We start from the raw sequence: 15,376 nt of genomic DNA on the forward strand, positions 1-15,376 counted from the left end.
CATAATATAAAAAACTTTCATGTTGCCCATATTGTCAGTAACCTTTGGGAAAAATAAACACACTCCTTAGACCTGCTTATCTGGCTAGCTATAAACACACTAAGATCCCTTTAAATCCAAATAATTTCTTCATATACCTAAAAATGCAAATTCCATTTACACCTTACATGCTAAGCCATCATCCATGTTTACTAATTAGCATGTCAAGCACATTTCTATACCTAGCTTCTTTTGATGAGTTCAAGCTTGCAGTCTACTTGACTCCAAATGTAATTTAAAATCACACAGACAGACCCAATTATAATCAAACCAATAAACCTACTTCACAATAAACCAGGAAAATATTATGAAAGTTACTATGCTTGTCACAAACCGTGACAACTTTATGGCCAATACACACTGCTCAGCCATTAGCTTCACAAAAATGACATTTTAACCTCCTTGAGTTTCATGAAGTTGCTGAATTTGCATATTTATTGCCTATTAAAATTCACAGAAAGTTTTTAAAAAGTCAAGAATTTTAACAGCATTATAGTAGATAACATCTGCCAATCTCTTTCTCAGAAAGTAAACAATAATAAATTTGGAATCTTCTTCCTTCAGGTTGTGAATTGTTTCAGGTGCTTTTATAAAAAGGTCAAATTTTAAAATGATTAAACTTATTTTCTTCCTTTTAATGTTTTTTTCTCTCTTAATTCAATCTTTCCTTTTTTTAAAATCTATTTTTCTCTTTCTGCCCTGGACTTGACATTGAATTCTTCTGCTCTAATTCACCCTGTTTCTCAGCCCTCCCTATTTATTTCTCAAATCTTAAAGGGACACATTGTTTGTTCCTTTGTTCACTCAGGTCCCAGGTGCTCTTGCCATGCCATTATCGGCGCTCACCCCCAGCAACTTTGTGGGTGAAGAAAAAATTTAAAACCCAAACCTGCACTAACAAGTCCAACTAGCATGAATTGCCCCAAAAAAATAAACACTGTAGTTAGGATTGATGTTGTCAATATTTGTTATACCCTTCATCGGACAAAAGAGGGCACCATTTCACAGTGGAACCATTGTTCACTGATAGCATGCTATGTCCATATTTCACTTTTATCCCCCTTTTCTAAAAAAAACTTGTCCACATAAATCCTGTTGTTAGTACTAAAATTCTCAGTCATGTCTTGCCATGGTTTTTATCCAATGGTTATTTTTTTATGGGCTGTAATTTCTTCCAGTTAAACCTACTGCAAACTGCATACCTTTGACATTGTTTTCCTTGACCACTGCCTCAGGTTGGACCAGACGGTTCACAACCTCTAGTGCCATTTAACCCAGAGTCGAGCTTCTGACCCCGTAACCTGTCCGTCACAAGGACTGCCCACTTCCACCGCCATAGCATTGCCCACCTCAGTCCATCTGCTCCTGAAATCTTGTGCCACCTCTAGACCATTCTGATACTCTCATAAGATGCCACCAATCCTCTACAGCCTGCCAACCTAAGTTTATCTAAAATTGGACTGTCAGTATCATGTAAAACATTAAGTCCCACTCAGCTGTGATCATATCTCTCCTTGCTGATCCAAAGTGGCTCTCTGTCCCACAACACCTCCAAATGGCAATACTCTCCCCATGTTTAAATGATCATCTCCCCACCTCTCCATATCTCTTCAAGCTCCCAGGACTCTCAGTTCCTAACACAAATATCTTGTATATCTCTCACTCCCTTCACCCCTTGACCAGTGTATATACCTCCCCTCTCGCCTTCCCACTCTGGAATGCCCACCTCAAGCTTCTCTATCTTTACACAGATTAGACAGCAAATCTCTAGTGATAAGAAAAGAAAATCTTATTTTTTTTGTACCTGTTTGCTTGCTTTTCGCAATTTCTGCATATTAGATCCCTAAATCTCTTTGCTCTCCCATACAGGAGAGATAGCAGAGTCACACAGAACTCTGATAAACCTAATGGTAAAATGGCCTCCTCCTGGAGGTCCCCAGCATCACTGAAGCCAATCTTCAGTCCTTTTGATTCAATCCACATAAAGAAACAGCTGTGTACACTGGACACAGTGAAGGCTGTGGGCCCCAACAATATCCCGGCTGTAGCACTGAAGATGTGCATTGGAACTAGCCGCACACTTGGTCAAGATGTTTCAGTACAGCTACAATGCCGACATCTATCCGACAATGTGGAAAATTCTCTGGTGGTTTTTCTGCCCATAAAAAGCCAGACAAATTACCACTCATCATTCTACTATCCATCGTCAGTGATAGATGGCGTTGTCAACAACGCCACTGAATGGCACTTATTCACCCAATACCCTGCTCACCCATGCTCAGTTTAGATTCTGCCAGGACACTCGACTCCAGTCCTCATTACAGCCTTGGTCCAAGCAAGGAAAAAAGAGAACTCGATAGGTGAGGCAAGAGTGACTGCCCTTGACAATGAGGCAAGATATTGCCTAGTAAAATTGAAGTCAATGAGAATTGGCATAAAAAACTCTCCAGTGGCTGGAGTCATACCTAGCACAAAGGAAGATGGTTATGGTTGTTGGAGGTCAATCATCGCAGCCCCAGAGCATCACTGCATCAGTTCCTCAGGGCTGTAACCTAGGCCCAACCACCTTCAGCTGCTTTATTAATGACCTTCCTTCCATCATCAGGTCAGAAGTGGGATGTTTGCCAATTATTGCAGTGTTCAGTATCATTCACAACTCCTCAGATAATGAAGTAGTCCTTGCCCACATGCAGCAAGACTTGGACAAAATTCAGACTTGGGTTGGTAAGTGGCAAGTAACATTTACACCGCACAAGTGCCAAGCAATGGCCATTTCCAACCATACAGAACCTAACATCTCGTGGGAGAAGTGGGTTCTGGTTAGTGGTGCACTGGCACCAATACTGGGAAAAGTGGGGTTGCACCATTGGGAGGGATTTCACCTAAACCATGCTGGGACCAGTACGCTAGCGAGTTATATAACTAGGGAAATAGAGAGGGCTTTAAACCAAATAAAGGGGTGGCGGGGGAAGGGATCATGTAGGGAAAGATTGAATAAATTAAAGGGAAATGATAAGGCAATAGATCAAGGTAGCAATAAAGGTCATGGTAATCAGAGTATGGCAGGAAGCGACAGTGACTGCAAACTTAAGACAGTGCGCCAGTGGACAGGGCCAGAGTTTACTAAAACAGTAAAAGAACTAAATTCAGGGCTCTGTATCTGAATGTCCACAGCATTTGCAATAAAGTAAATGAATTGTCAGCTCACATAGAAATTCATATATATAACCTGATAGCCATTACAGAGATACGGCTGCAAGGAAACCAAAGCTGGCACCCGAGTATCCAAAGGTGTAAGACATTCAGGAAGGATAGGAAGCTGGGAAAATATGGTGGGGTAGCTCTGTTAATTAAAGAAGGCATTCGTATTGTCATGAGAGATGACCTTAGTTCTAAAGATCAAGATCTGGAATCAGTTTGAGTGGAACTAACAGCCTGCAAGGGGTCAGAAAATGTTGGTGGGAGTTGTTTATAGGCCACCAAACAGCAGTGATACTGTAAATCACGTACAATCAGGAAATGAAAGGTCTGAGTAACAAGGGTAGTACAGTAATCATGGGGGATTCAATCTACATATAGACTGGGTAAATCTAATTAGTACTAATATTCTGGGAGGAAGAATTCTTGGAATGTATGCAAGATGGTTTTCTAGAGCCGCATGTTGAGGAACCAATTAGGGAATAGGCTATTTTAGATTTAGTATTGTGCAATGAAAAAGGGTTAATTAACGATTTTGTTGTAAAGGAGCCTTTAGGAAACGGTGACCATAATATGATATGTAGTTCTATCAGAGGCTAGTCTTAAACCTAAACAAAGGAAACTGTGAAGGAATGAGGGGCAAATTGGCTATGGTTGTTTGGGAAACTACATTAAAAGGCATGATGGTAGACAGGCAATGACTAACATTAAAAGAACTAAAATATAATTTACAACAAAAATACATTCCTTTAATGCATAAAAACCGAGCAAGGAAAGTGTTCTAACCATAACTAATGAAAGAAATCAAGGATTGTATTAAATCAAAGGAAGAGACGTATAAAATTGCCAAAAAAACACATGGTAAGCCTGAAAATTGGGATCGTTTTCGAATTCTGCAAAAGGAAGACCAAGAAAAAGATTAAGAAAAGGAAAATAGAATATGAGAGAAACAAAAACAGGTCTTCAAAAGCTACCACAACGATGTAAAAAGGAAAGATTAGCAAAAACAAATGTCGGTCCATTACAAGCAGAGTCACAAGAATTTATAATGGGGAATAAATTAGAGAGAAACTAAACAAATACTAAAAACATACCAGAAACATTGGAGAATCAAGGGACCAGTGCAAACGAGGAACTGCAAGATATTATTAGTTTTTTTTTAAAAAGTACTAGATAAATTAATGGGGACTTTAAGTAGCTAAATCCTATGGACCTGAGGATCTACATCCCAGAGTGTTGGAAGAGGTGGCTGTAGAGATAGCAGAGGCATTGGTGGTCAGCTTTCAAAATTCTATAGACTCTGGAATGGTCCCTGCAGATTGGAAGTTGGCAAATGTAACCCCACTATTTAAGAAAGGAGGGAGAGAGAAAACCGGGTTATTAGCCAGACATCAGTAGTATGGAAATGTTAGAATCTTTCATAAAGAATGTGATGACAGGCCGCTTGGAAAATAATGGTAGGATTGGGCAGGGTCAACATGGATTTATAAAAGGGAAATCATGTTTAACAAACCTGTTGGAGTTTGGAGTTTTTTGAGGATGTAACTAGGAATAGATAAGTGGGGACTGGAGGATGTGATACATATAGATTTTCAGAAAGGTTTTGATAAGGTCCCACACAAGAGGTTGGTAAACACAATTAAAGTACATGGAATTGGGGGGAATATACTGGCATGGATTGAATACTGGTTAACGGACAGAAAACAGCAGGAACAAATGGGTCATTTTAAGGTTGGCAATGATTTGGATGTGGAAATTAAAGGTAATATTTCCAAGTTTGCAGATGACCCAAAGCTAGGTGGAAGTGTGGGTTTTGAGGAGGATGCAAAGACACTTCAAGGAGATTTGGAGAGGCTAAGCAACTGGGCAAAAATTTGGCGGATGGAATACAATATGGAGAAAAGTGAGGTTATCCACTTTGGCAAGAAGAACAGAAAGGCAGAGTATTAAATGGTGAGAGGCTGGGAAGTATTGAACTTCAAAGGGAGTTGGGTGTCCTTGTTTATATGCCACTGAAAGCTATCGTGCAGGTACAGCAAGCAATTAAGACAAATGGTATGTTGGCTTTTCTTGCAAGAGGATTTGAGTGTAGGAGTAAAGATGTCTTCCTGCAATTATATAAAGCCTTGGTGGGACCTCACTTGGAGCAGTGCGTGCAGTTTTGGTCTCCTTACCTAAGGAAAGATATGCTTGCCATAGAGGAAGTGCAATGAACGTTGACTAAATTAATTCCTGGGATGGAGGGATTGTCCTATGAGGAACAATTAAATGGACTGGACCTTTCTTCTCTGGAATTCAGAAGAATGAGAGGTGATGTCATTCAAACATCCAAAATTCTTACAGGGCTCAACAGAGTAGATACAGGAAGGATGTTTTCCCTGGCTGGGGTGTCTTGAACCAGGGGACCCTGTCTCAGAATGAGGGGTAGGTCTGAGATGAGGAGGAATTTCTTCACTCAGAGGGTGGTGAATCTTTGGAATTCTCTGCCCCAAGAGGCTGTGGAGGCTCGGTCATTGAGTATGTTCAAGACTGAGATCGATAGGTTTCTACATGTTATAAACATCAAGGGATACAGGTAGCGCGGTAAAATGGTGTTGAAGTAAGTTAGCCATGGACTCATTGAATGGTGGAGCAGGCTTGAAAGGCAGAATGGCTTACTCCTGCTCCTATTTCTTATGTTATGTTCTTACCTCACCTCAACATTCAATGGAATTATCATCACTGAATCCCCCACTATTAACATCCTGAGGGTCACCCATTGACCTGAAACGGAACTGGACTTGCCATATAAATACTGTGGCTACAAGAGCAGATCAGATGCTAGGAATTCTGTGGTGAATAACTCACCTCCAGGCTTGCCAAAGTCTGTCCATCATCTACGAGGCACAAGTCAGGAGCGTGATGTAATATTCTCCACTTCCTAGGTGAGTGAAATTCCTAAAATGCTAAAAAGCTCGACAGCATCCAAGACAAACTAGCCCGCTTGATTGCCACCCCATTCACCACCTTCAAACATTCACTCCCTCCACTACCAGCACACAGTGGCAGTATGTACCATCTACAAGATGCACTACAGCAACTTGCTAACGATCTTTCAACATCACCTCCCAAACCTACGACCTCAACCACTTGGAAGAACAAAGGCAGCAGGTGCATAGGAATGCCACCACCTGAAAGCTTGCCTCCAAATCACACATCATTCTGACTTGGAAAGGTATTACCATTCCTTCATTGTCGTTGGGTCCAAACTCTGGAACTTCAGACAGGAAATGGACTGCAGTGGTTCAAGATGGCGGCTCACCATCACCTTCACAAGGGCAATTAGGGATGGGCATTAAGTGCTGTCCTAGCCAGTGACACACACATCCCATGAGCCAATAATAAAAAAAAACACTTCAATCACTTAACTGTCCCTGATTTCCCAAGAATGATGATCATGTAGGCTTATTAGGAACAATCATCACTTGGATAAAGTATCAAAGGGTTGCTGCCATCCATGGCACAAAAGATCAGCATTTAGTGGAGTAAGAGAATGGAACAGTACCGTTAAATATTTTAAAAGGCCCTAATATTGCACTTTAAATGCTAATGGCACAGAAAGTGCAGTGTTTTTTTTAAATAAAGTAAAACCTATTTAGTTGAAAAGAATTATCATCTAAAGTCTTGTACATTTTTGCTCAAATCGTTTAAGCTGACTGCTGGTGAAAAAAAGGAGGGGGCACGAAGAGCAAAAGTTGATTTCTTTTCTTTCAGATAATATTGTGAATTATTATAAGTCTAGAATGTTCCTGCAATCATATCTATTCAACTAGTCTATTAATTCTCTCTTTACATTTCATCTAGTTAAGTAACTCTTCCAAGCATTGATTAAATCATCAGTAGTGATTATTTTTGGTTCCGAAAAAGGAAGCATAAGTAAGTTTTCTCTTGAAAAAAAACATCAATGCGTTAACTCTAATTATTTTTGTTTCAGATATGCAGCACAGAACCTTTTAAAATTATAAAATCGAAGTGACCACATGTTCATTTGCTTTTATACAGGTGATGCAAGACCTCTTTGCATATGGTTCATTAAGCTTTTCTGTGGTTCTTTTATCACCTTACTGCACGCTGTTCATCCAACAAAGCCAATTGTTGTGCGCTCTGACGCCGTGCCTCCATTTAAATTCAAGTTTGCAACTGACAATTAATCACTCCTTTGAGAAACCTCATTTGCAGACTAAAGCAGTTCTTAACACTATAAAGGTGTAAACAAGATTAAAAGCACCACTTTGCACAACAATGTTTTGCTGCATGATTTCCATTCATGTATCAGAGGTACAAAAATAGGAATTGGATCTCAAGATACTAAATCACGTACGTGTCTTAAACCAAAGCAACAAGAGCCAGATCTGACCTCTGAAGATATGCCCCCCCCCCAAGAAACCAAATATTCTTCTACGTGACTCACTGTCACTAAATTTGGAAACATTGAAGTGAATTATGCCACAATCTATAAACCAGATTTACATTAAATCTGAAGTAAGAGCCAAGTAGATTTATACAGCAATGTAAAACTGGAATTAAAATATTGCTGAGCGACACACCATCAAGGTTACATGGATCGTAAAATAAATAGAACATGTGGTGTTTTATAGAGCAAACTTTAAAGAAAAGTCGTAACATTTTGCTTGTCATCCATAACAGTCTAACTCTTAAGCAATACCAATTAGGATGGAACGGGGTCATCAATCCAAATCAAAAGTGCTCCTTTTTTTAAAAAAAGTGACACAAACAATAATCTCCAAACTATAAGCAAACATGAAGTAAACTTGTCAAATTAAATTATAATGTTGTTCCTGGTGTCAACTATGCACTCCATTCCTTTCAGTGCTCAGCAATGGCAGAAGGCCTCTGGGGTACTGGTTAACACAACATGCTCCCTCTCCAGGGATACCTGGGTGTGGGCTTAGCAGAAGAGGGACAAATAGTCTAGTCAAATAGTCCTCTCGACCTCATGCGTTGTATTTCTAGATTTGCTTAATACAAACTTACCAATCTCACACAGGAGTTGTAAACTAAACGTAGGTTCTGTTTATTTGAAAATGCAGTAAAGGATTGCTCAGCCGACAGAATTACGATAAAGGTTCAACAGCCATTCTTAACAGGAAAGTACATCTGCAACTCCCTCACACCACATGTTGTTAGCTAAACCGAAAGCTTCTCTGAACAACATCTTCTGGTCACATGGTTTACATCTTGGCTACTTGCTCATTAGCATATTCTCTCAAAACAATATCATAAAACGTGTTGCCTTAAACTGTGGATGGTCACCCTGGCCAGTCTCATGAGCAGACCCACAAGGAGGTGCTCTAATATGCCTACCCGAACCTTGACCAAAAGTCCAGAGCATGGGGCTAAAGTGCATCCATAAATTTAAGGAGCAGCACCCACCCCGCCCCACCCCAAGGAAGCAAATAATGAAAGCAGGACTAGCTAACCTCACACTACATGTATATGTGAAACAGCAGCTCAGCTTGGCTGCAGAAATTGCTGCAATCTGGAGTCCACAGTTCTTTAAAAATTTATTTGGGGTACTGCTCCACGCAACGCCCTCCATGTCAGGGCCCTAATGGAATAACCAAGTCTCGTGGGGTGAATATTTGCGTTTACTAATTTCACTGAAAATTTGGATGCAAGAGGTGAAACATCATGGAATAATTTCAGCACAGAAAGTGGCCATTCAGCCCATCAAGTCTGTGCCAGCTCTCTGCAGAGCAATTTAGCTAGTCCCACTCCCTCATCCTTTTCCTGGAGCCCTGGACAAATTTATCCTCTTCAGATGCTTATCCAATTGTCTTTTGAAAGCCACGATTGAATCCGACATCCTCTCAGGCAGTGCATTCCAGATCCTAACCACTCACAGCACAAGATTTTCCTCATGTCACCTTTGGTTCTTTTGCCAATCAAGTGGTCTGGCATTTGATCCTGCCACCCACCAAGGGGAACAGTTTTTCTCTATCTATTCTGTTAGACCCTGCCTACTCCTCATGATTTTGAACACCTCTGTCAAATCTCCTCTCTAAAGGATACAACCTCACTTCTCCAATATTTCCAAATAACTTGAGTCCCTCATCACTGGAACCATTCTTGTAAATCTTTTCTGCATCCTCTCTGATGCCTTCACACCCTTCCTAAAGTGTGGTGCCCATAATTGGATGCAATACTCAAGTTGAAGCTGAACCTTATATTAAAGGTTCATCATAACTTGCTTTCTTTTGTACTCCATTCCTCTATTTATAAAGCCTTGGATCCTGTGTGCCTTTTTAACCACTTTCTCAAACTGCCCTGCCAAATTCAGTGGCATAGTGGTAATGTAACTGGGCTGGTAACCGACATTAATGCTCTGGGGACATGGGTTCAAATCCCACCACAGCAGCTGGTGAAATTTAAATTCAATTAATAAATCTGGAATATTAATCTAGCCTCAGTAATGGTGACCATGACAACGATTATTGATTGTAAAAACTCCTCTGGTTGACTAATGCCCTTTGGGCAAGGAATCTGCCACCCTTAATCAGTCTGCCTGACATGTGGCTGCAGATCCACAGTACTGCGACTGACTGTTAACTGCCCTTCAAAATGGCCTAGCAAGCCAATCAGTTCATGGGCAATTGGGTATGGACAACAAATGCTGGACTTGTCAGTGGCACCCGAGATCCCATGAAAGAATGAAGAAAAATGTCCTCTTGATGTCTAAAACTATCCTCCTCATAATTCACAATACTTCCAAGGTTTGTGTCTTCTGCAAATTTTGAAATTGTGTCCATTACAACCAAACCTAAATCGATATGTATCAAGAAAAGCAGTGGACCCCGTGGAGTACCTTCAGGAACCCCAGTGTATACCTTTCGCCAATCCAAAAATCTTTTCACCCCTGATGATTCCTGCCACTCAGCCAACTTTGTGTCCAATATGTCAACACTCCTTTCATTCCATGGGTTCCAACTTTGCTGGTGAGCTATTATGTGGCACTTAATCAAACGTCTTTCGGAAGTTTCATTACCCTGGTCAACCACTCTCCGTTTCCTCATCAAAAAACTCAAGCAAGTTAGTTAAACATAATTTGTCTTTAATTCATCCATGATGGCATTCCTTAATTAATCCACACTTGTCCAAGTGACTGTTAATTTTGTCCAGAATTATCGCTTCTGGAAGTTTCCCCATCACAGAGGTTAAACTGACTGGCCTATGGTTGCTGGGTTTATTCTTGCACCGTTTTTTGAACAAGGGTGTAACATATGCAATTCTCCAGTCCTCTGACATCACCGCATCCCACCGTATCCAAGGAATATTGAAGACCATGGCCAGTACCTCCATAATTTCCACCCTTCTCTCAACATCCTTGCATCGATCCCATGTAGTCCTGGTGACTTACCAAGTTTAAAGTACAGCTGGCCTTTTTAATACCTCCTCTTCAACAATTTTTAGCCCATCTAGAAACTCAATTACCTCCTCTTTAACTATGACATTGGCAGCATCCTCTTTCTTGGTAAAGACGAGGTGCAATGTACTCAATGAGTACATCAGCCATACCCTCTACCTCCATGCATAGATCCCTTTAAAATCCCAAATCAGCCCCACCACTCCTCTTACTGCCTTTTTACTGTTTATCGGCCGACAGGAGACTTCTCAATTCCCTTTGATTTTAGCTGCCAGTCTCTTCCCAAATGCTCCCTTTGCCTTTCTCATTTCTTTCTTCACTTCCCTCTGAACATTCTGTATTCAGCCTGGTTCTCACTTGTAGAATCAAGATGACATCTGTCATTTGCACTCTTTTCCCCACTTCATCTTACTCTATCTCTGTCATTATCCAGGGAGCTCGGGCTTTAGTTGCCCTATGTTTCAGGGAATGTCCCTGATCAGATCGTTGTTCACTGTCTATCACACAAACAGCAAATGGGCCAAAGGCTCATTTGGATGAGATAAGTGCCCAGTCTACCTCAAATTTCCCTGGAAAGGCAAAGTATGTCAAAAATTTGAACAATAAGTTAAGCAAGCTGTTTTACACTGCTACTTTGCAGTATTATCCCATTAACAGGATGATGCCATCAGTCCAAGATATTCTGTTTACACACAATTGAACAATGTCAGGTATGAATTTCAGTGCCGGTGTGATGCCAGGTACCTAGGCCATACATTCTATTGTTGTCTGATAGGAACATGCTGTTTGATTCTTCAGTTGTTCATAATAGAATCAAACAGCATGTTCCTTCGGTTGTTCATAATAGGCAGAGTACAGACCATACTCAACTAGCCAGTGCTTACAAAACTCAAAACAAAACATCTGTCAGATGCAATTCCACGATTGGGTAGCACTTGCTGAACAATTAATCCCGAGTGTGCTTACAGCTACCCCCAACAACCAATTTAAGATAATCAGTCAAGCTCATAACATGGCTTATTTCCCCTTGCCAGAAGTGCAATATGTTCATACGCAGGGATCTGTTCTCTACAAACAGAAGGAACATGCTTAAGTTTTGTGTTTTTTTTATTACCCAGGAGCTTGGACAGCCTATAGATCCCAGTTGCTTTCTCCATGGCAACGTCTCGGCCAGAGTCGACTTGCCAAACAAACAGCACCCTCTTCTCCTATTATAAATTGTTGTGTAGTGCTGGAAAAAAAAAGAGATACATGCTGTTGAATTTTTTCATCTTGCACTCATTAGGACAGATTCGCAAGAATATCAGATCTCAAAGGGAAGAACAATTTATACCGCAGGAGAACTGCAGGGTGCTGACTGGTTGGCAAGTGGACTCTGATTGGTGGAGGTGTTGCTATGGAGAATGTATCAGGGAACAGTTAACTGCCAAGCTACTGTTTAAATTCAATTCAGGGAGGTTGACTCTGACTGGTCAAGGTTATGACCATGGAGAATGAATCAGAGAATTACTGTCCCCCAAGCTTTTCTTTGGTTGAAAAAGGCCCAATGCCTTTATGTTCTGTTTGCAAAGGACAAGGGCCGATGTGTGAACATGTGTAGCTCTAGCACATGCAAATGAGCCACACTACGATCCAACAGAATCTTAAATTGGTTGTTAGTGTAATTTTTAGCACAATCCAGATTGTTTAGTAGGTGTTGTCCAATTGCAGAATCACATCTAACGTTGAACGCTAAGTTCTGAGTTTTGCAAACATGGGCTGGTTGAATACAGTCAGTACTTTGCCTCTTGTGAACAGCCGAATACAATCCCCCAATTGTTGGGGCATACATACCTGGCATCATACCAGCACTGAAATACAATATTATTCATTTGTGTAGTAGGCAGAATATCTTTGTGGCTTGACAGCAGCACCTTGTTAGTGCAGAATATCACTCGTATTGCGACGGCATAGTAGCAGTGCTAAACAGCTAGCTTCACCTGTCATTCAAATTTTTGAGACACCTTGCCAATAAATTGTTGAGATTATCTGAATTTTGGTATCCGTGTGTTTGCCCTGATGAGTGCATAATGAGAAGCTTCAGCAACATGTCTCTCTTTTCAGCAATATTCAAATCCCAACAGACAGGAAATACAGGAATTCATACCCGATTCAAAAGATACAATCGCAATGCAAAATTTCCATCATGTTGAAGTTCCTATCTATAAATAATCCCGATACTTCAAATATCTAAGTGAGCTAGTTATGATCTGCCAGAATTCAACAATCTATTTTTCAGATCATCCAAGTCAAGATTGAAACTGCCAACTGCACAATTTCATCAAAAATTGCTACTTCCATGTCATATATATCAGTTAGTCTTACTCTCATCAATTCCTGAGCACTCTGTGCATATTGAAAGAATGAACAAACTTGCATTGATGCAGTGCCTTTTACAAACTGTGGACATCCCAAAGCACTTTACAGCCAACAAGGTATTTTTGAAATGGCACAGCAAACTCATACAAACAGCAATGTGATTGTAGAACCAAAGAACTATAGAAAGGTTACGGTGCAGAAAGAGGCCATTCAGCTCATCATTTCTGTGCCGACCAGAAAAAGATGAAAAAGGAACGAGCCGCTCACTCATTTTAATCCCACTTTCCAGCACCTGGTCCATAGCCTTGCAGGTTACAGCGCTTCAGATGCGGATCCAATTACCTTTTAAATGAGGTGAGCGTTTCAGCCTCAACCACCAATTTAGGCAGTGAATTCCAGATGCCCAACACCTTCTGGGTGAAAAGGTTTTTCCTCATGTCCCCTCTAAGCCTACCAATCACCTTAAATCTATGTCCCCTGGTAATTGACCCCTCAGCTAGGGGAAACAAATCTTTACCGTCTACCCTACCTAGGCCCCTCATAATTTTGTTCACCACTCTTAGGTCACCCCTCAGTCTCCTCTGTTCTGAAGAAAACAACCCCAGCCTATCCAATCTTTCCTCATGGCAGCAATTTTCAAGCCCTGGCAACATTCTTGTAAATCTTCTCTGTACTCTCTCCACAGCAATTATGTCCTTCCTGTAATGTGGTGACCAGAGCTGTACACAAAATTCCAGCTGTGGCCTAACCAGCATTTGTACAGTCCCATCATTACATCCCTGCTTTTGTATTCAATACCTCATCCAACAAAGGAAAGCATTCCATATGCATTCTTTACTACCTTATCCGCCTGCCCTGCCACCTTCAGGGACCTGTGGACATGCACTCCAAGGTCTCTCACTTCCTCAACCCCTCTCAATATTCTCTCATTTATCGAGTATTCCCTCACTTTCTTTGCCCTCCCCAAATGCATTACCTCACTTTTCCAGATTGAATTCCATTTGCCACTCTTCTGCCCACTCAGCCAAATCATTGATACCATTCTGGAGATAATAGCTATCCTCTTCACTATCAACTACACAGCCAATTTTTGTGTCATCTGCAAATTTCCCAATCATACCTCCCACATTTTTGTCCAAATCATTAATATGATTTATTATTTGTTTATTATTTATCACCGCCGGATAATCTGCTTTTGCAATGTTAAGGGATGAATATTGGCTAGCACACCAGGGATTGTTAAATTATTTAATATCCATCAGGCAAAGGAATAAGCTGGAGCCAGTTTATCTTCAACTGCGAACGAGTGCAGCTTTGGAACGGAGTGCATTCTTGGGAGTCTGGTGAGTGGGGGAAGGAGATGTTCCTATCCTTTTTCTACTTTATTCACCCGTAGTAATTGGTTCTTACTCTATTACAGGGAAAGGAGCTAGCTGTTTGGTGAATATCCAGTAAATAGTTATGGTCTATTCTGGTCCCATGCTTTAAAATAGTATACAAACTGCTGGTAAAGTTAATAAAAATATATAGAAAAGGAAAATAAATAAGTGATTAATGTAATTAATAACACACTAAGGATGGTAGGACATGGAACGTGTCAAGGCTGCAGCATGTGGGAGCTCCTGGATGCCACTTAAGATGAGGGGAAGCTAAATTTGCAGATGACATAAAGATACGTAGGAAGGTATGTTATGAAGAGGACATAAGGAGGTTTCAGGTGGATATAGATAGGTTGAGTGAGTTGGCAAAGACCTGGCAAATAGAGTATAATGTGGGAAAATGTGAAGTTGTTCACTTTGGGAAGAAGAATTAAAGAGCCGAATATTACTTAAACAGAGAATGAGTGCAGAATTCAGAGGTGCAGAGGGACCTAGGTGTTCTCGTGCATGAGTCACAAAAAAGTTAGTATGTCGGTACAGCAAGTAATTAAGACGACGAATGGAATGCTATCCTTTATTACAAGAGGAATTGAACATAAAAGTAAGGATATTAAGCTTCAGTTATACAGGGCATTGGTGAGGCCACATCTCGAATATTGTGTGCAGTTTTGGTCTCCTTATTTAAGAAAGGATGTAAATGCGTTGGAGACGGATCAGAGGAGGTTTACTAGATTGATACCTGGAATGAGTGGGTTGTGTTACGAGGAAAGGTTGGACAGACTGGGTTTGTTTCCACTGGAGTTTTGAAGGGCGAGAGGTGATTTAACTGAAGTATAAAAGATCCTGAACAGTATTGACAAGGTGGGCGTGGAAAGGATGTTTCTTCTTGTGGGTGAGTCTAGAACTAGGGGGCACTGTTTTAAAATTAGGGGTCTCCCTTTTAGGACAGAGTTGAGGAGAACTTTTTTTCTCTTAGAGG

At 40.8% G+C, this 15,376-nt stretch overlaps 1 protein-coding gene across 3 annotated transcripts in view; it reads right to left on the bottom strand.

The window, feature by feature from the left end:
• LOC144678643 (serine/threonine-protein phosphatase 2A 55 kDa regulatory subunit B gamma isoform) overlaps nt 1-15,376 on the bottom strand; it is a 334,751-nt gene that overhangs the window by 300,635 nt on the left and 18,740 nt on the right. The window contains exon 2 of one of the 3 annotated variants that reach the window (XM_078538405.1): nt 11,775-11,891. The exons of the other annotated variants lie outside the window; for them this stretch is intronic. Within the exon in view, the coding sequence (XP_078394531.1) occupies nt 11,775-11,817 (43 nt within the window). The 5' untranslated portion in view covers nt 11,818-11,891. The remainder of the gene's footprint in view (nt 1-11,774; nt 11,892-15,376) is intronic. 3 annotated transcript variants of the gene reach the window in all.

The sequence above is a fragment of the Cetorhinus maximus genome, chromosome 1 (assembly GCF_964194155.1).
Source record: "Cetorhinus maximus chromosome 1, sCetMax3.hap1.1, whole genome shotgun sequence".
In the NCBI taxonomy this organism is placed as follows: Eukaryota; Metazoa; Chordata; class Chondrichthyes; order Lamniformes; family Cetorhinidae; genus Cetorhinus; species Cetorhinus maximus.